The sequence below is a fragment of the Anopheles nili genome, chromosome 3 (assembly GCF_943737925.1).
Source record: "Anopheles nili chromosome 3, idAnoNiliSN_F5_01, whole genome shotgun sequence".
In the NCBI taxonomy this organism is placed as follows: Eukaryota; Metazoa; Arthropoda; class Insecta; order Diptera; family Culicidae; genus Anopheles; species Anopheles nili.
This window is the reverse complement of record NC_071292.1, coordinates 57,812,492-57,833,940: the sequence shown is the minus strand read 5'-3', so window position 1 is coordinate 57,833,940 and position 21,449 is coordinate 57,812,492. Positions and strand designations below refer to the sequence as shown.

The 21,449-nt window shown below is 48.4% G+C and overlaps 1 protein-coding gene across 1 annotated transcript in view; it reads left to right on the top strand.

Moving 5' to 3' along the window:
* The window catches only part of LOC128724130 (potassium voltage-gated channel subfamily KQT member 5-like), an 85,816-nt gene that overhangs the window by 21,914 nt on the left and 42,453 nt on the right, over window positions 1-21,449 (top strand). Inside the window, exons 8-12 of the mRNA XM_053817895.1 lie at window positions 5,064-5,111; window positions 8,833-9,011; window positions 11,543-11,629; window positions 14,024-14,278; window positions 17,760-17,930. Coding sequence (XP_053673870.1) covers window positions 5,064-5,111; window positions 8,833-9,011; window positions 11,543-11,629; window positions 14,024-14,278; window positions 17,760-17,930 — 740 coding nt within the window. The remainder of the gene's footprint in view (window positions 1-5,063; window positions 5,112-8,832; window positions 9,012-11,542; window positions 11,630-14,023; window positions 14,279-17,759; window positions 17,931-21,449) is intronic.

Here is a 21,449-nt window from a genome sequence, read left to right as displayed (position 1 = left end):
TCCGATGGTAAATTATGTTCATCATAACGCAAGCCAACGGAGCGCAACAACAGCGCCTGATAATGTTTTGATTGCTTTCGACAGCCGGTCCCCGGTGCCCGGGCGTCTGCCACTGAATAATTGAGCCCATTCCAATGAGCAACCCAATTTTCGGGACAGGGAGAGAGAGAGGGGGGGAAGGGGGGAGAGTGGAGAAAGAAAAGCCCGGAAAAACGACACACAAAACTGCCTCAAACAGCGGGCATCGCGTGGTGACCCTTTGCGCGGGTATTGATTGGTGCGAATGAACGAAAACGAAACACTCGCGAACCTTGTGGAGGGTTTTTTTTCTGCACCCGCAAAGCTGTGAAAGCAAGCTTCCGAGTGTGTCGGGTTGCGTCAGTGTCCGCGAAAATTCCCCACCCACACACACACACACACACATTATCCCCGGGTGGGTCTATTAGGCGAGCTGTCTATCCGACGTGGCATGCGTGATTGCCCCGCGGATGCCCAGGCGCTCCGACGGCGTGATACGCAATCTAATTTGGAAATACGTAATTAGTGGGAAATTATTTTGCCCCGCTCTGTGGCAGACGGCGGTGGCTTCCGGTGTGGGGGGGGGGGGGGCATTTCCTTCCGGGTGTACGGTGCCACTGGGGGAAGCCAGAGACACATCCGACGAGGTGGGGGCCGATCGTCAAGATGATGTGATTTGCAGCCGAGCGTGACCATCCGTCGTGTTCGCTGGTTTCTCCACCAGGGGGGCGCACCCAGAAACAGATGCTTGTCAACTTCCGGTGGCGTACGGTGGGTGAATGGCGAATTGAATTTCCGCCTCGCGGTGGGAAGCTGACGCTCTCCGGAAGGAGCGTTCAGAACGATGTATCATATTGGAGGGTTTCCGTCAATCCGGATGTCGTTTTATCCTCGTGGCGAAAGCTTGCTTGCTGCTGGGTTCAAGCGGAAGCTCCCATGGGGGTCGATAAATAGGAAAATAAAAACAAATTACTAAATTAAAGAATCCTCAGAACGCGTGTATGCCGTCCTTAGTTGGTAAAATACACGGGAGACTGAAAAGCTCGATGTGCGTTGTTTAAAAATACGATTTCAAGGTCAACTCGCATTGCACTAACAAAGAAACAAGGAATATGCCGGGAGAGGCTTTCATTTCCCTTGAATGGTTAATGAATACAAAAGCTCAAAAGCTACACAAAGCAACAGATCTGCTGCCGCGGGTGTGCGTGTTCTCGATGCACCGCTTGCAATATTGATTGTAAATGCATTTAGGTGTCATTTTTGGTCCGAAACCACTCGACCGATCCATGCGAACGATAACGACAATCATGGTAATGCAAGCGTTCTCGCCAACGGTGAATGTTTCCTGCAGCGCTCCAATGTCGAGTACAGGACGTGAAAACACGTTCAACCCGCAGAAGGGTGCTGGGTGGTTTTTAATTGAATTTACCGAACTCGAGGTTTTCCCACATTTTCACTTGCTTCTTTTATTCCCCAAAGGCGTGACTAGATCGCTCCTTTGACGCCGGCACTCGTCCCGGCAATAAACTTCCCATCCCTGGCACGTGCTTGCCAGGGCATGTGTGAAAACTTGAATTGAGTTTTTCCCACCCATTCGCCCAACGCCCGGCAGCCGGGTTTGATGCGTGATGAATTTTCCGCTTCACTCGTTTGCGCCATCCTGTGGTCTTTCGTATGCGCCTAGTGCCTTCGTAGTGCCTTCATGCACCGGCTCGGAAATAACTTTGCAGTTGCCGGGATCGCTAGGGAGAGAAAATGAAAAGAAAAAAGGGACATAAATTGTGCCGGCTGCTTTTTACGGCGATGCAATCGATTCCCTTCCGTGCCGGCATCGATGCAAGACAGTGCATGCGCTGCGGAGAGCCACCAGCGAGCTTAATGTGTTCGTTGGCATTAAATTAATGGTCCCTGTTTAGTAATGCACCGCCACAGCCATCGTAAGGCGGGAAGTGCGCGACCCGGCCGGAAGCTGGAATTTATTATGCCGTGCCAGTCGTGCCAGTTCGTCTATTTACATTTCAACTAGATCGGTGGCCAGCTGCGCGATACATTACGCTGCCCGAAAGTGCGCGGGAAAGCAATCAAACAACAACAGCAAAAATTATAAAGCGCTTGAGAGCACAAACCAAACCAACCGAACAAACGAAAAAAAGCCACCCACCCCGGACACAATAGCACTGGCGAAAGGGTATGAAAATGGCACGCGCGCGTTGCAACGGCACACAATGGCGTACTGCACCGTCGTCACCGTGGGCATCGCCACAATCGTCAACACTTTGCGTCAGTTTGTGTCTGTCAGCGGCATTATTTGATCGTTTCCGCTTCAATTTGCTAAAGTGGTTCGTTAGCCTCGGCCGAGGATTCGGGCCGCCTTCGAAGCCGATCCCGAGCGGCGCTGTAATTGCATCATAATGAGATGCGCTTGATGGCGCGGCCAGCCCGAAACCGGCACCACGCCGGGGGAAGGATAATTTGTACGCCGTCATCGTTTCGCCTCATCAGTCGCAGCTGGGTCGAGGACGAGCGAAGAAACGAATGAAAAAAAAAACAAACGGACCACCGTCTTTCGGCAGCGAAGATTTTCGGCGACGGTTTTGCGGTCCATCATCGTTTCACGCTCGCTGACTTTATTACGGTGGAGTTTCTCGGGAGCATTTAAAACAATTCAAACAAACCGGCCCGTCCACCGATTGCGGGTGGGGCGTTGGTTTTTTTTTTCTGCTCCTTCGAAATTCACCAGACACCGCTTAAGTGAGTGCCAGTAAAATAGACGAAGCCAAACGTAATGGGGTGGCGCTTTTCGTCGGCTCGGCCAAAAACTTCTGCTAGCCTCGGTTGGTCGGTCGGTCGATTTTTTTTTTGTTCCGTGTGTTTTGGGTCTGGCTTTGTTTGTCTTTCTCCTTCGGTTCGGTTTCGAGCGTTTGCCAGCACGCGAACGGCCTGTCAGCGCTCGTTGGAAGGATGCTTTTTGTTGCCCTTTTCGGAGACCGCACGTTCCAGTGGCTGCATCGATGATAATTATGGTCGCTGCTTAATCAGCCGGAATGCATTATGCTAACCGCTGTAATGGCGGGCAAGCACTAAACGATGCTTTTGTGCGGTCGGGTTTTTTTTTCATTTTAATTTCAGTGACTAATAAAACCACTTGAATGGCTTCCGATTAAATGTGTAATGAAGGAAAAATGTTCGACCGTAAGCAGGTGGGATAAAAATAAGACGCACCGTGATTCATTCGTGTCTTCTCGGATGCGGTGTTTATTGTTTGGTCCGAAGGTCGGACTGAAAATAAAATGCTTCCTTCTGCGCTTGGACAGAAGCAAACTGGGCACCAGAATGTGGAACACGCGTGCACCCACCCGTTAGATCGCGCGGGGTTGGTTTGAAGTTGCGACACCACGGCGTTACAAATTAATCTGCAGACATAATAACAGTAATAATAGCGCCGCGTAACACATTCCGACCGACACGGGGTGAACAAAACGCGACCCGAGCGAGAAGGACGAACATTCATTACGCCAAAGTGCACCCACTTTCGCACGGGCCGAACGGCAACGAAACGGCGCTTTAATTATAGAACATCAAAATGGGACCATTAAGTGGCCGGGTGTCGGCGAACCGGGCGACAAACTGTTGCATAAAACTGCATCGCCTGCGCTCCGTGATGCGCTCGCACCGGAGCTGGCCAGTTGCCGTGGAAATGCGATCCCACGGTGCACGTTTGTGACGCTGGGTTCCATTATCACGCCCCGGAAAGTGCACCACGAGGAATGCACTTGCACGTTGCTATGTTCGCGTTGCGATGGTAAAGAATGCCTGCTGCTGGAAATAAGCGGGAAAACGAAAGCACGGGCTACTTTGATGAAGTGCCGTGGGAGATTTCAAGGGAAAATGGCGAATGCAAAACAGAGTTCGGCGTGAATAGCTATCAAAAGACGGCTGCCGACGCTGGTGAAGTGCAGGTCCTTGTCTCTTATCGCTTCACGCTGTGTCTGTCCATCTTCACTCCGTTCCTATTTGCATGCTGACGTAGAAATGTGATTGTTCTTTTTTACATTTTACACCGTACTCTTTTGTCGTACTCCGGTGCATCTCCGTGACCTTGCGTGGTTGCGAAGGTCGAACCGCTCTTTGTCTAGTTTGATTAATTAAGCGCCGCCGTAGCCACGTGCAGTATATTTTCATTTAAAGAGCGGATGAAAATCGAAAGCTTATCAGTAGTGGAGGACTTTTTTTCCTCCTGTTTCAAACTCACTAGAAATATGACGTCCGTGTTGCGTAGAGCATCGCGATTGCCTCGGTGAATGTCTTATTGAATTATATTTCGAGCTTGCTCGTATCTTTTTTCTTATCTCCCATTCTCGTAGGTTTTTATTCGCTCGTTTTTGTTACATTTTTCACTTGGAACATTTTTAGTCTGTCTACCAATTTGTTTCTCGCTCGCTCTTTGGCATCTTGTGCTCTCTTGTCTTTGCTCGCTTCTCGTCTTCTCATCAGCATCGTGTGTAGGTTGGCATCTTTGGTAGCGTTAGGCTTGCAAAGCTCCACCTCGAAGAGAAAAAAATACAGTAGCGAATGGGGTTGGTCATCAAGCGAAAGCTCTTCGCCCTAGCGTGGCCAGGCAAGCTGTACCAACCATCTGCCCATGAGACTCGTCTTTCTCGAACGCGTAGATTAGAGCCTGTAGTGTCAAGTCGAAATCGAACCCGAGTCGGTCGAACGATCGCGGTAGCTAGACACTAGTTTGTAGCACGCAGTGTTCATGGGACGTCTCCTTAGGATCGCCCCCGCCGGCTCGTTTGCGCTAACGAGCTCGTTTTTCTTTCTACTTTTTCTTACTTCTGTCCACTCTCGTTCTTCGAACTCGATATTTTGTTTACTTTCGTTTGTGATTCGTCTGTTGACTGCAACCCATCGCTGCTTGCGAAAAAAAAAACCGAACCAAATTATTCGAACCAACTAAACTAAAACCGGGCGATACCTCGTTGCCCTCGTTCTGATTTTCCAATCCCCCATTCGAATCCTCGAATTCACCGGCCGGCCGGCAGATCAAAGCTGGAGGCTGCAGAAAAACTGGCCGCCTCGTCGAGTTCCGCGTAAGTGTTTTCCTCCTTCCTTTTCTTTCTCTGTCTCTCTATCTCTCTTTCGGGGCGCTCAAGTTTGGCCCTCGTTTTACGTTTTTCTTTCGGTAGAGAAATCATTACAAAGTAACAAAACCAAAAAAAAACAACACCTAGCATAACACTGTGCATATATATATCGATTGGATGCTCTTTCTCATTCAATTAGCGTACGGAGTTGTGGTTTTCTTTTACTCGATTTTTGAAACTTGTTTCCGTTTCGATTTCTATTTAAACGTTATTAGCGCTTGTGTTTTTCATTCTGTAGAATCGTTTAGCGAAACTAATTTACTCTACCCGTTTTCGTACGTGTACGTGTGTTTATTTGACTCTTGCGGGTCTCTCCTGGAAGCTGGCTCCAAAGAATCTTCTCTATAGCTCCCGGAGAGGCCACGCGGTTTTTTTTTGTGATACGAATTTTGCCAAAACAGAGTCGCTTGCATTTGGTTTTGGAATTGCAACCCCCTGGTGGTTTTTAAAAGAAAGGTTTTGATCGCAACAAACACCCTGATTGCTTTTGTGTTGAATTTTATCACAATTATCGCTAGTTTTGAAGCGGATCCTTTCGCCAGTCTGTTTCGTTGGCGGTTCTGCTTCAACTTCTCACGTTCAAACTGGGTGTTTTTGTGAAGATATATTTTTTTTATTTCGTTTTGAAAGCAATTTGATTGAACTCTCTGCTCTTAGTCTGTCGCGTTAGTTGCTGAGTTTGGTTTACGTTTTCGCGCTTCTAGCAACTCGTTTTCTTCAAGCTCTAGTTTATATAATACACCTCTGTCCTAGACTGCTCTAGATTGCGTTTGGTAAAATGTCTGAAAAACTCAACCAATGCTGTAAATTGTCATTTGTCCTTTGGAACCGAACACGTGTTAGAGTTGTATCATTAAGTTTCGTTGGTCGTACACGTAGTAATGGAGAAATGGCTACCATCATCCACTTCCACGCGCAGGGATACGCTGCTCACCTTGTGCCATAAATTATGCTGTTCTGTAAATTATCACGTCAGAGCGCAGTACTCAGCTGCCGCTCTCGAGCCGCTCTGCACTGCCTTCTGTAACCTCTCGTCTCGAGGTGCCGGAATACGCGAATAGAACGTGCCGTGTCCGATGCACTTTTAGAGCAACGCCTCCACACACTCCTGGGCATTTGGTCTGTTCGGTCGTTTCGCTGGTGACTGCGCGCCAGTTAACATGTGTACGGTTGTAGTCTTTTAGTGTTGCGCCGCTATTTTATTCCAGCCGACAGCTCGCATCCGTTTCCGGTCGTGCAGCTGCGCGGACTTGAGCATTCCGTTGTTCGGTGAGCATGCAGGCGGAAGTGTGCCAGGACAACTAGGGTTCGTGCTTTCGGGGGCGAGCCCCATCGTAATTGTCACCATATGCAAATGCGATGAAGTTATAACGAAAGGAAACTATCACTCTCGGTGTCCTGCCCTCGGTAAGGCAGCTCGTTCGAGCTGGCTGAAGGATCAACAGACGGGCAACTTGTCTCCGGCCGCCGGCACCCCGACCGGACCTTCTGTCCGGGCTTTTATTTCCATTATTTCCGTGTCACGTAGATCTACTTCAGGCCAACCGAGGTCGGCTGGAGCGGTGCCCTTTTTTCAAGCTTGCTTGCTCTTTTTGGGGGCGTTTTTTTTTTCTACAATCGTTCTCTCTCTCTCTCTTACTTTCTCTTGCTTCAAGCTGGAAGAAAGAGCTTCTGCCAGCCCGTGATCCCACGTGGAGGCTGCGACCGTCAGCTTTTTCGCGAAGAATGGAGCGCCTGACCGTGACATGCTTCCCTTTCGTCACAAAGAACTTTCATAAGAAACCGCTACCGTGGCGCTTTCTTTGCGCGAGAAAAACCCCACCAAACTTTGTACATACTTCCAGGGACTTCCATGGTATCGCTTTCGTTTCGCGTCGTTCTGTACTGTGCTTGTTGTATTGCGTTGTAAAAATGGTTGCAAATTGTACTGTTCCGCTTCCGCATTGCATAACAGTTTGTTGCAGTTTCGTTATCACCAGTGGTCTCGTTGGCGTTTTTATTTCCTGTTTTTCTCTCATTCAATCATCGCGCCATCACTTCCCGGCTCATGTCCTGGGCGGGGATTCGAGAGCCCTTTCTGTGATGGTTATTATGCCTGCGTTTTAGTTTCAATCCATACCTTATGAATCCTTACAATTTGACGCAAATGAATCCATCCTAACGTCATCCCTCCGCGCTGCGCGTGTGTTTCATTTTATTTATTTTTCTTTTTCGATTTTTTTTTCTCTTTATTTTCGTTTCGTCCATTTCTTTATGTTCACGCTCTGCTTCATTGTATCGTGCTTGCCATGTGTATCATGAATGCCAATCAATCCATCGACACCATTTCAATGTTGCCCGGTGCCCGGACCTTTAAAACGCACACCCATCCGATACCGCGATGGTCCTGCCGATCGCTGCATGTGTGCGACCGCATCGACACCCACGACGACACGCAACGTAAAATGTTGCCACCATCACGAATCGCCCCACGGCTCAATTGCATTACGATTACGAATCCCACCTGCGGGGCATGCGCCATCACATGCGTCCATCACATTAACGCGACCATTTCCGGGGTGGCGTTCAATTCCGGAAATGAATTTTTCCTGCCACCGAATACGCGAACATCGCGTTCGACAACGTCATCGCTGGAAATCGCTTGCCTTCGGGCCCTGAAATGTGTGTCTGTTGGATGCGCCAAAACACCACAACTGGAACAATTGGTTTTCACCATCATCATCGTCATCGTCATCCACCACCATCATGATCATCACTATCGTCATCGTGGGTGGGTCGTTTGGGCGACGCATTCATCAATATTCACGGCGGAAATTCACATACCGGCGCGGGTTTTATATTTATTATATTTTTTTTCTCCTCACCTCCTGATGTGCGTGCGATGTAAAACTATTACCATAACTATGTTGCCGCTGGTGCTTGGTTTCCGTTTCGTGTTTTTACGGTGTTTTGTTGGTTTTTGTTGAACAAAAAAAAAATTCTCATGCTTCCCACGTCCACGTGCTCATGCTCTTTGCCGTAATCATAATCAATTTTTGTAACGCATTTTTTGTTGTTGTTGACGCATTCGTTTCGGTTATTTCCACCGGCCCCGGTGTACGTGGTGGCCGGCGCATTCACGACCAAAACAAAAAAAAATATCAAACCACCCTTTTCTCACTCACGCCTCTAACCCACCTGCTTGCCTGCCTGCCTGCCACCTGCCTGCCTGTCTGTGCCTATGCCTGCCTTTATGCCTATGCCTGCCCTATCTGCCTGGCCTGGCGCTGTTTGGTGTGCGAAACGTAAATGGTGTTTTGTTCGCGTTGCTCTGTTTCACTGTTTTGCGTTTCTGCTAAACGAACCCCCGTTCGGTGTGTCCGTTCGGTGTTCGGTGTGCAATTGCGTTGCGTTTCCGGTGATCCAACCGATCGTTCACCGCACGCCAATCAATTAAACCGTTCCGTTAAACCAAAAAACCGGCCGGCGGTGAACGATGGTGAACCGATTTACGTACACTCCACTCCACTCGAAAAATGATAAACAAACAACCAAACAAAAAAAAACTCCAAAAAATAAATGAAACCAAACCCCACACCAAAAAAACCACTCCCCACCAACAACACCACCACCACCACCACTACGACAGTACCGAAAGCAATGGACTTAATCATAAATCACTTATTAGGCGGGCGTCATCGAGCTTCAAGCATAACGCATCGTTCGTGGCCCGGCTGCCCACGATCCGGCGCCACAAGAGCCAATCCTTGCATTCGCCCGGCAACCCGAAGCCTCCGAGCGGTGGTAGCGGCCGGACGGGCCGGTGTCCTCGCGTGACCGACATCAATGCCTCATCGGAAAATCTGGGTAAGTGCCGAAACTGGACGCGCTTGTCCACCCTCCCCCAATCCACCTGGCAATTCGCATCTCATTTTTCCCCCCTTTCCGTAGAGCGTAAGTCGGTGTGTAACTTTACCTCCTTTTCTCTGTGTGTGTGTGTGTGTGTCTCGCGATAATCTCAATGTGGCATTTGGTTACACACATTATGTTTTTTTTTTTCGTTTATTTTATTTTCACGGGATTTTCACGGTTTCACGTTCCATTGCTGGTTTTGTTTGTCGCTTTTTCCTCATTTAAGCTCGCGCATTCGTTCATCTCTGTCGCTATGGGAGGGTTTTTTTTTGTTTTCCATACATTTCGCGCTTCGCGTTCGCCAACCTTCCCAGCGACGGATCATGCTTTGTCACCGGGTTCTTTCGGGTGCGAATTAAACATATTCCGCGCCGCTGTGCGGTGCGATAAGGGACTGCCTGCTAACGAATGGTGTGCGCTTTGCTGAATGCGAACAAGGGCCACTAATAACAACCAACCGTTAAGCTTACGTACCAAAAGTAATAATGCAAAAACCCTCTCACCCACAGAGCTGCCGGGATTATTTGTGCGGCTCATTACAATTAGCACATAAATCAAGCAAAACAAGGAGAAAATCCATTCGGGAAATTTACAGCATCGCGCAGAGCCACCATTCCATTCGAATAACGCAATAATTCATCGAACGTTCGAGTGTTCGCTTGAGCTTGGTTTAATCCCCTGAAGCCGAGGCCGGCCTAAGAATGCTAATAAAACGGCTTAATATTCGCTTTCCCATGCACCCATTCGGCAGCTTCTCACGCGAATTATATATGCAGAAAAGCTCGCCCGAAAAAGTAAAAAGTGCACCGAAATCGGTTCCAAATTACGCTCTATTTCTGCGTGGTGCTCGCGATCGATCGTGTGGCTTGCTGCTTGCCCCTTTTTTTCTTCATTTCATTGCTTGTGCTTTTTTGTAAGCTTCCGTCCGTCCAGTACGTTTACGTTTTTCTTCCATCTTTAAAATGTGTGTTTTTTTCTGCTTGTGCTGATGAGCGCTGAAAGAGCTATTTTCATATGAAGCTGCTAGTATTTTTTCTTCCATTATCTCGAAGTATGCTGGGTTTTTTTTAATGCATATTAATCTCATCAAACCGACCCCGGTTGAGCTTTGGAATCTGCAGTCAAACAGTGATCTGTAATATGCCGCATAATCGGTTCCGAGTGAAGTCGCCTCACGGGCCCTCACCTGAAAAACAATGCAAACAGTTCAACAAAGCTCTCGTCCTCGTGCTTGTGGGTCATATTGTTTCTTTTTTTTTCTTTTTGCTTTCTGTTCGGACTCTCACTCATTCACCTTATCATTTTCCGAAACACACACACACATATATACTCAGCGCAATTTGCATGGTCGCACCGAGTGCGATTGTCACGGTTGCTGCATCCGTTTATCATATCACTGTTTGATTTTCCGCTCCCTACGCCCAGCAGTAGATACCATTATGTGGAAGCATTTTCCACTCCCTCTGTAGTAGCTCAGCGCACACGTGTACTACTTCACTCACTAAATTGAAACATTCTTTCAGAACGGAAGTCGCCCCAAGGCAAGGGAAATTTTACCTTCATTTTCATCTTTCTCTCTTTCTCTTTCTTTCTCTCTCTCTCTCTCTCTTTCTCTCTTTATATCTCTTCACTTATCTCTCGCTCTGCGCCGGGTTTCTTTATTTTGATTCTCTGATTGTGCTCTGCGACACCGACACGACAAACATTTTCAATTTGCAAACATCAAACCACGATTCAACCACATGAACCACCACGACCACGCTAAAAACAAATGAACAAAAAACAAATGCCAAAAAATAAATAAATAACCAAAACAAATCCTCCCCGAACGGCTCTACTATGTTTGGGACGTGAAATGGAAATTTTGGATTCGGAAAAACCAACCTCCACCAACGAAACCTCGCCACGCGCGGCACAACCACCGGTCGGGAAAACAAACGGGACCTCTTCCTGCTAATCAAAAACGCTTCCACCATCCAACCACTGGCAATGGGCAATGGAACATCCTCATGCAACATCGCAATCGTCTAACTAAACGCACACAAACAACTCAATCGAAAATCGGTCCTTCGGAACGGAAAACAAAACCAAAAAAAAAAAACCAACACTCACGGAAACATCGTCGGCTTTTGCCACTGCAACCCGCGTACGCGGGGTTTTGTTTTTCTCCCTTTCGGCACAATTTTCATCTGGGATACTCGGGAAATGGTCGCTGGTGGGTCGGGAAACGGGTCCAACATTGTTACGCATTTCGCACGCCTACTGTTACGTTTGGCTATCGAACGCCATCTCCGTCCGGGTGTGACGTGCACTTTTGTTTTCGCAAACCAACAAAAAACAATATTCAAACACACCCATCCACCCACTTACACACACACACACGCTCGCTTTCGCTGCGTGTGAATTTTCCCCCTGCGAAAACGCCCACCTCCCGGTGGATACCGAAACACACGGATTCTGCTTCGCAACCCGCTATTCACGCGCAGAAGTGACCAACAATGGTAGACCCATGAACCCCAGTCTCAGTGAGGACTCGGTGGCGGAAACGGCACTGTCCAAGAAAAATTCCGATGGTGAGTTCACGTGCTTAATGTCAGCCCCACACACTAGCCAACTGCATCCAACAACTACATAAACCATAAGCCATCCATCTCAATTCATTGCAATCGAACCACTCCCATAGCCATCCATCTGAGCAGGCGGTGCAATGCGTTTCGCACATGTGCCCATGCAATGGAAGGATCCATCCACATGACAGCCATCCATACAGACGCGCACACATAAACATACACACATACGTCCCGGTCCCGTCATACTCCTGTCATGCCCTTCCAACATATGGATGATTCAATTCTTTTTTTTTCATACCGTTTCCATCCTCCGTACTTGTCTAGTTGTTTTAAAAGCTTTGATGGTTTAACGGCTATATCTTCGCTTCTGTACCATTCGTTTCGTTGAGTTTTCGTTCAAGTTTTTCTCTTGAGTTGCCTCGTTTATGTGCTGCGTCTTGTTGGCGTTTCCTACGTGATGCGTTTTTTTTCCTTCCGACTTTAAGATCTTCTTTGTCATTTTTTAACATTTGATCCGTTTATTCAATGTTTTGCAATTTTCTTTCCATCCAATTCTTTTCTTCAATTTCCTTGTCGATGTATACGTATTTTTTCATATTTTTTTATCACAATACTACTTGCCGTTTTCTATATATTCTTCAATTCTTTTTCCACTTTTGTTCCGATTAGTTTTATTTGTTTGATGTTTTTTACGAGCTCTGTGTCGCACGGTTATTGTAATTGTTCGTTTGTTTTAACGCAAAGAGATGTTAAATTATGCTTACCGCAGTTTAAACGTTCCAATGAAGCAGCTAGTCCTGTGTTTATTTGTCCATTTCAATGTTACCGCTAGAGTTGTCCACCGGAGTGTGGAAAAATGTCATATTTTGTTTAAATTAAAGTTCTAAAACTGCTTCCATTAAATGTATCGTTGATAAAAATAATCAATTAAATGTTATGCCATCTGTTTGACGTAAGTGTGATTGAAAATTGTGAGTTATTCAAAACAAAATCCTTTAAATAATACTATTAAACTTAACGTAGATGTTTCGTTGGTGTGTAAAACCACACTACCGGAGTATTTGGTTTCACCAGTCTGCAGTATTGTTAAATTCCCTCCAGAAAGGTGTACTGTAAGGAGGAGTAATAAAACTGGAATTAAAAGGTACCTTGTGCCCAACGAAGAATGTCGGGTCCGATTGCGGGTATAGCAGGACGAAGCAGAAGAAAAAACACACACAAAAAAGACAAATGATCTCCTGGTGGGTACCAAGGGTACCGGCCACAATATGTAATAGGACGCTTCCGCGAGGAATTATTATTTTCGCTTCCGGTTGTTTGGTTGGCTTTTTCGTATTGGTTTTCTCTTTGGTTCTTCTGTTCGTGGAAGATAATGCTCTTAAACGCGACCTCATAATTCAGCGCACTAGACACAGCGGTAAGCTGTTTTGTTTTCCCGCTCCATATTTCGCCATACGCCTACGCCGACGCAAAACGGGCGCTACAAAAGCATTCACGAACGACGAGCCCTTTAATTATCTTCGCCACCGCTATGGCCTTCTGTTCTGCCCGCGAGCTGCGAGACTTTGTGGCGACGTGTACTCGCAAAAGCCCACGGCTATCGGGAGGTCAAGCCAAGACATTTTCTTTTCTTATCTTTTTTTCGGTTGTTACTCGCACAATAAACTCCCGCCACCCGTGTGGTGCCCGACGATCCTCCCACCTCTGCTGCACTCTGTCCTTTTTGATTAACACTTCCCGCGGGTCCCTGCGGGGACCTCTAGCAGGACGTTACGCTTCCACCCCACAGCACTTTAATCTAACTTTCCCTGGGAATTTTCCCACCCAGCACACCGCTAGTGTCTTGGTTTGTTCGCTCCGATGCCATCGCCTACGGGTTTTCCGGTTTAACCATTGTCTCTTCCCTCTCCTCATCATCGCCCCACCCAGCTCACTTCAGCCAACATTGCACCAGACCCCCCCCCCCCCCTTCGCCATGCTCCCTCAGTAACAGAAAACAACCCCGCGCACAGATGAAAAACTACCAAAAAAAAAACGCGACGCCAACTACCCTTCATCATTCACCCGAAGCGCCGAAAGGAGAATTCATCCAGTTCTGATTTATTTCGTTTGTTCTTTTATTTTTCTTCTTCGCCCTGTCGCCACCTGTGCTGTATAATGGTAAATTAAACTTTAAACAATAATTTAAACGAACGCTCCTTCCCCTCGAAACCCGGCAATTACCGCCGGGCGAACGTGAACTTGGAAAACGATCCCTGGCACAACAACTAAAACACACACACACAAAAAAATGAATACCAATCATGCACACTCCTCTACGCTGCGTCCCAAAACGCTTCCCCCCTGTTTTGCACAAAAAACACCCTCCCACACACACACCGCGGTCGGAACAAGCAGCCGGGCTCGAGCTCGCCTCGGTTTCCTCGATCCCGGCTGGCGCAGGACCGCTGGTGGCCACCGGAAACGATCTGGTGGTCGGACGCAGCTTCCTCTCGACGGGCGGCGGCGGCGGTGGTGGTGGAGGCCATTTTGGCGGCGGGCCGTCGTCCTCGCGGCGCAGCAGCTTCGTCAGCGGCATTTTCTCCTCCGCCGTGCAGCGGCGCGGCAGCGGGAACGAGCACGCACCGCACGCCGCTAGCGTGGCCCTTAACAGTAATATGTTTCTCCCTGACCATACTAGTATTAATCATAAACATGCTACCAAAGCTACTACTACTACTACTACTACCAATACTACTAACGCTGCTGTTGCTGCTGCTGCCGTTGCTGCTACAACTAGTACTACTGCTACTACTTCTACTGCTACTACTGCTACTACCTCCTCCTTCGCTGGTGACGCTAGCGAAGCTGCTGCCCACGTTCCCACTATGCTCAGGTTCGGCGGTGCGTCCGCCCTGCCGATACTACTCTGCGGGCAGCTGCAGAAAGAACTGCTCGTGCAGCAGCATACTAACAGACAGTTATCATTTTTCACACAACCAACAATTGACTCCATGAGTTACCATCTCGTTAGCACAAACAGTGCGTAATTACCATTCAATTAACAATATGCTAACGTAATTAATTCTTGCTCTAACTTTTCTCTCACTATCACTCGCCCTGTGTTTCCTATTTTTTATTTTTGAATTACTGTGCTCGCGCTAGTTTTGTCTTTGTCCTTTGCCATCGATCAAGTCGCAATCGATCAATGCTCCGCATCACAAAACAAATAATATATGTATATATATATATTTACATATGCATATATATATTTAGATAAATCGCTATACTTGTACAATACTTTCAATCTTTTTCGCTCTTTTTCTCTCTTTGTCTGTCTGTCTCACACGCTCTGACTGCCTGAACTTGCTCTCCGTTTAAATACCATTTTTTATTCTCGATCTTCTCAATGTTGTACAAAACCTTGGCCAAAAGCACCCCGAAGGTCCTCAACCTGGGAAAATCGACACCTCCGCAATCACCTAGCGCATACTCTCTCGCTCTCACGTTTTCTTTCTCTCTCTCTCGGTGTATAGAGTGGTTTTTACTTCTACGCCTATCGCGACAATCTGCACACCCACTGCTGCTACGCCCACAACACGCACGCCTTAATCCGCCCCTTCCTGCTAGAGGCGCAGTAGCAGTTGTGCAGAAGCTTTTCCCCACACATTCGACGGTAGAAGTGCACCGAACGTGCCACCGTGTGTGTCGCTTTGCTTTCGCAAAAACATCCGCCTATACCCGCCGCACTAGCGCAGGCTTTCTGGCCCACCCGCACAAACACCTTCCGGTCGTGACCTTTCAGGCGTCCCCTTTCGAAAAGGTGCTAAACAGCGCTTAGCGCGAAGACACCTTGTTTAATTAATCCGCTTACAAATACGCCAGCTGATACCTAGGTTTACCCCGGCGGTCCCCGGTGGCTTCCTGATGGTGTGGCCCTGGCTCTGACGCACGAGCTCCCGTCTGCTTCCAAAAGGATCTCGCCTCGTGCCGCACCGTGCGCTCGTATTGTCTTATTAATTGGAAAAGTTCACAGTAACACATCTGCATGCGCGTACTGGAAATCGCAAACCCAAACCCCCTTTAACCTTTTCGCACACTCTTCGAACGCACCAGAAGAGGGTGGGAGAGAACTCCGTTGCGAGATAGTTTACACCCCCTGGTAACCGCAACGGGTAGCCCCGGGCCACCCTTTACCCTGCTAGCCGCCTTTTAGACCTCGAATCCGAACCGCACTTCTCAGCGTTCTTATGGGATACACTTTGGCTAATTTAGTGAACTACTTGCGGCAGCACCCAGTAGCTTTCCTCGTGGGGGAAAATGCTCACCGAAAGTCGTAACCTTCACATACACACGCCCGGGCGTCGATTAGAGTGACTAATGAACGTGTCCCAGAGGTTGGAAGCTGTTCGGGTGGCAGGAATTAAACCGGGCGTCTCGCCGCAAGTGCCATAATGCTTTTCTCGAAAGGTCAGACGTCGCCAACCAACTTCGGTGGCATGGTGTGTGATGGTTGCGATGCTGACCTCAGTGCTTTCGCTGTGGAATTACGACGGAAAAGCGCCCGATCACCAAACGTTTCCGGGCTCAAATCAATCGTTCTGCAGCTTTCTCAACTGGCACGCGGGCACAAATAAAGTGCCATTGCGAATGCAAATACGAACCACTCTCGCTGGCAAAACCGAACCTAGTGGAGAGCTGTTTGCATTAAAATAAAAGCGTACGTCCGCTTTAAAACCCTAGCCCTTCGATTTCTGCATCCGGTGTACGGTTGAAATCAAAATGTGCCGCTTCCAGCAAAACGCGCTCGCGGCTAAACGCGCGCCCGGGTCCGTTCACTTTGACTGAGGTCAGTTGAGGCGGAAAAATCTGCCGATGAAGGGATTTTCCGTTTATCCGTCCGTCCGGATCCGGCGCAAAAGCGGATGCGGTGCGCAACGATCCGAGCGTGAGGCGGCATCGCTATCGGCAAGGGCATGATGATCTTAATAGATTATTGGAATCACGGAAAAAGGCACCGGTCGCTGCCGGGCGGGGCGCCATGAAATAGACCAAATCACTCCATTGTTTACCTTGTTGCCGATGAAACAATGGCGCCCGCCAGTTTCCATTCTCGCTCGGGATCGTTTGCTTTTCCCACGCCGGGAGATCCCGCAAACATCTTCATCGGTAAGCGCCGCCGCTTGGGTTGGGCTCCGGAAAAAGGGTTTATTGGCCGCCGCTGAGTAAGCAGTTCCGCCATTTCGAAAACACCCGTTCGCCGTTCGGGTTTTCGGGGAGGACCATCTCACAAAAGGGGTTCGCCACGCTCGAAATCGAGCCCCGTTTGCCGAACCGTGGCACGTCGGCGTCGTCGGTCATATTTTACAAACCATCACCGAGCACCAAGGGCGCCTGGGAACGTGATTTGGCCAGTGCACGAGCTGACAATTCGAAGGGTCTCTTTTTCCTGGCTCGTCGCTCGGTCCCACGAGAGCAGCCTCGAGAATCTGAAATCAGCCCCAAATCGATATCATCCGTGCTGCGAGGGCCGGCGGTGGGCTTCAAAAGAAAATAAATCAACAAAACCACGGCGACGGGTGACGTTTAACCTTTAGCCTGCGATGGCTTCTCGGTGCCGATCATCGTCTCGGTTTCGCTTTCGGTAGGGCCTAACATAAACACTCGATCCGCCTTCTTCCTTCGCTCATGTTCCGTCGCACAGGGAGCCGCCCTTCATCCCGCACGTTAGTCCGCAAACACGCCACGGCAAGGGTTCTTGGGGTTGAAGTATCATGCCATTCGACATCGAGTAGACGGGCCTAGTAGCGCTTCCGGTTAGTCGGTGTGGGTAGTAAAAATAAGCTCCACTCTGGTTGGGGAATAGAGAACGAAAAAAAAAAGGCATACACACACAGATACCCACCCACACGTTCGGATATGGTGTCTAATTCCACTTGCACGTTCAAGGGCCACGGGCCTTCGAGCTCGAGCCCGGCAGCACTCTGTGACTAAATCGAGCCCCGGTTTCCAGCAAAGACCACCGCCGCACCGGTAAACGAAGTGTTATCAGTGGCAGACTCCGGATAATTGATTGAATTTCCTCGTTCACCTTCCCATGTTACCCCGTTCCCGACTCCGGATCCACCTTTCCGCCCATCCACGGGTGCCCCAGCCGGTGGGATCGAGCCATGGAACCCGGCCGAGGGTCAACAGGAGCATCGCCACCGGATCGTTCGTTTCAGGGTTCCGTTCGAGTCGCTGTTCCGGAGCAGTCGGTCGACCTCGACGGCCATTGCTGCGGCAGCCGCCGCAACTGTTGCTGCGTCCGGTAACCAGCTCGCAGGTAGGCTTAGGCCCTTTTCCGAGGGACCCAGCAGTCCCCTAGGGTGGGCAAACGCATCGCGTAATTAACGGCACGGTATCTTCACGTGACTGTCGCATCCGTTCCACTCCACCAACTGTGCTAACTACGGTACGATTCGATGCCTTCTCTGGTTTCGGAAATAGTGAACGAATAACCAAAAACTCCTCTCAAGCGACGTATCGCCAACAACTGAAGCACTTTGGTTTTTAGCTCTCGACTTTTCGTCCGGTTTGACAGATTGGTACTGGGCTGTCAAAACAAAAAGTTCCCCAGCCGCGTAGTAGGCTGAATGGCGGCAAGGATAACTTTCACACCCACAGTTGAAGTGGCAGTCCGGAACACAAAATGGCCGCAAAATCTCGCGTACTTGTTAAGAGAAAAAAAATACTTCACTCAACCGTAAAGGAAAGGAAAATGTCTAATTCCTTTGCCAGAAAAAAAAAGGAAACAATACTTGAGACGTGCTCGAGATGATTGTTGACCCTTGCCGGCACACAAGAGTGCTTTTTTATTGACCTTGTCCGTGGTAGCTCGTTTTCAAGGCGCCTCGTTTCGCAACATGTTTCACCGCCCGGCCGGTCATTAAGAGGGTGAAATCATTTCATCATTTTATGAACACAGCATGCGGCTACGGTGCTAGCGCCACGGTTCCGTACGGTACCGGCCTCCAATCTCCAAGGCATCGCATCCGCTTCCTTCACCGCACAGGTAATGGCCGCTAAAAGGGAAATGTGCATGCCGTTTCTCGACGTTCCATTCGGTCGCGCAATCAACTTGCTGCCCGGCGGCATTTCCACTGGCCGGCCGGCGTACCGTATCGGTGTCGTGGTGTTTTAATTCAATTTGTCCGGTATCCTTTTTTTTCCTTCTGAAAACCCAATGGCAAACAACCCGGCTCTGGTGAAAAAAAACCGGGTAGAAAAAATACAACAAACCTAGAGAATGTGGATGGAAAAGAGAATCTAAGTGCCGTCGGAACTGGCCGAACGTGCTTGGTAGTTATTTTTACGCCGCAACTAGCAACCGGAAGAGCGTTCCTTTCTACTTTCGGTGCGCCGGGCCGGTTTGTCTGCCATGCAAGCCCCTTCGAGGCTTTCTTCCGGGCGAGGAACTTAAATAAAAATTCAAAAATAAATCCTTCAACTACTTTCACCGTCAAAGCACCACGGAAAGTCGGTTTTAGTACCTCACTCTCGTTCACGCTAGCCTTCCTGCAAGGGGTTTCTCTGCGATGTCCTTATTGAGCTTTCCCTGACTCTCTGTGGGGGTTCGTGAGTGTATGGATATTTATGTGCGTGATTATGTGCCATGCTGTGAACTTTTCTAATTTTTATATCATCCCTTGGCGTTCGTTTTTGTTCCTTCAACGTTGCATGCTCTGTGTATGTGTGCGTAAGTGTGTATGTGAGTGAGAGAGTGAGTATGTAAATAAAACGTACAAAATAGCACAACAAGAGAGGGAACAGACAAAAAAAACTAGAAACCTGCTGTAAAGATAACACTGTATATAAACACATTTTGTCAACCCGCCTTCTTCAGTGTACTTTCCAATTATGTTTGCGGCGCTAGCGCTTCGGAAACTTGATTGTAAGTGGATGCGCAAACAAATCGAGCCAAACGGCGGGTCCCTCGGGGGTGAACCCACCCGCCAGTGACCCTTGCCCAACCACCCACGCTGACTGCTCGTCTTTGGGGTGGTTTTTTACACGCCATGGGCGTTTGTACACCCTCGGCGTGCAGGTCAGCGTGGTAAGGAAAAACAATAGGCTAGTACGAGTTCTTTTGAAGGCATGAAAAAAAAAGAAACAAGTTTATTCGAACAAGCCGACGCTTTAGAATGTGCCAAAATTTCTCTCGCTCCCTCTCTCTCTCTGTGTTTCCTCTTCTGTGTGTCGCTGTCCTGCTCTGTTTACTGGCGATGTCCTTAACCACTATCTTCAGGGCTGTGTTTATATGCGCTTTATTGTCTCTGTCTCTTTTACTCACGTTCTGTCTGTCTCTCTCTGTCTGTCTGTCTCTCTCTCTCTTTCTCTATGTATTTTCCCTCCACTGCTGCTGCTGCTTCTAGCTCGCAGAAAAAAAAAATGTGTGCCATGTTTGTTCGTAGCCTTTTTAGTCGAACGTTCACATCAATAAAACCCGCTCACGAAACATAAACTATCACGAACTTCACGACACGTGTACTCACCAAATAAAAAAGCACACACACACACAAACACACACCTGCGCCTACCCTCACACCTGCTGCTGAAACGCTGCCACTTTCATAGCTGTTTTCGCAAACGTTCGGTTTTGTACATTGATTTTAACGAGAACCCATCTAGTGATAGTGTAAGATAAATATGAGCCTTACCCATAGAGCAAACAGTACAGCTAGCAAACAACCTATCAAACAGAGCCCAAACCAAACTGAAAAAAAAACTCCCCCCTTTAGAAATGAAAATCCATCTAACGCTCGTCAAACTAGCAGCCTGATAAATGCATACCTTACCAGCAGTGAACTTTCGATAACTCTACCACCGTTAGTATTCAATTCACCGTGTGAATATTGAATTTGTTTTTGCTATAAGCGTTACTACCTTGTACTTTCACTACTTGGAGAACAAAACAAAAAGCCTACTCACTCAGCTGTACCCTGTTCCAAAGATGTGTTCCAGTAAAAACCGAACCCTTTAGCAGTACGAATTAAAAGCAGTGCAAAACGTAATTTCGCGTGGGGATGAGAACATTTTTGGCTCGATCCAGAGAAAAGCCCCCCGAGCCCGGCAAAGTGTGGGAGTATTTTCCACGGCCCACGTTTCGTAACCGTGGGCGTTCGACCGTCCGAAAACACCTGTATCGTATGAAGGAGCCCACTTTTCCCCGTCGGTATCGAATTGCGCTTCTAACGGCTCGGTACGGCGCAAATTAGCACTTCCCTGCCAGTTCGTTGGTTCGTTGCACCGCCAAAGCCGACACAAAGAGCAGTTAGCAGGGCGTAGGACGTAGGACTAGCGTTGCTGCACCGATCCGAATCGTTTCGGTGCGATCAAGAATTCAATTAAAAGACACATTCAGTTGATTTTATTGTGCTCGTGCAGTGCGCCAGGACGGCTCCGTAGGGACAGCAAAACAAGCAAGCGTAGTAGCATTTCGAACCGGTTCGACCGATCGACAATGGGGTCTTCATTTTTGTTTTAATATTTTGCAACTCCGCCGGGGTGTGGGGCGCTCGAAATAGGATGGCAAAAGCAATTCAATCTAGCTTTCATAACCCGAGGGCCACCCGAGGTGGTGATTCGATTTGGGCAAGATAAAGGCGAACAGCTGAAGAAGTCTTGAGAGAGCGTACTGTGAGTTTAAGAGAAGTCAAACAATGCAGACAAGGTGTTACGTGCAGGAATTTTTGGATTAGTACAAACGGTTGTTAGCAAACATTAAAGATCGATCGTAGCTGCCGGCGGAGGCGCGTACCGGATGTATACTACTTGTCAAACGACTTTGTTGACAGCTATGTTA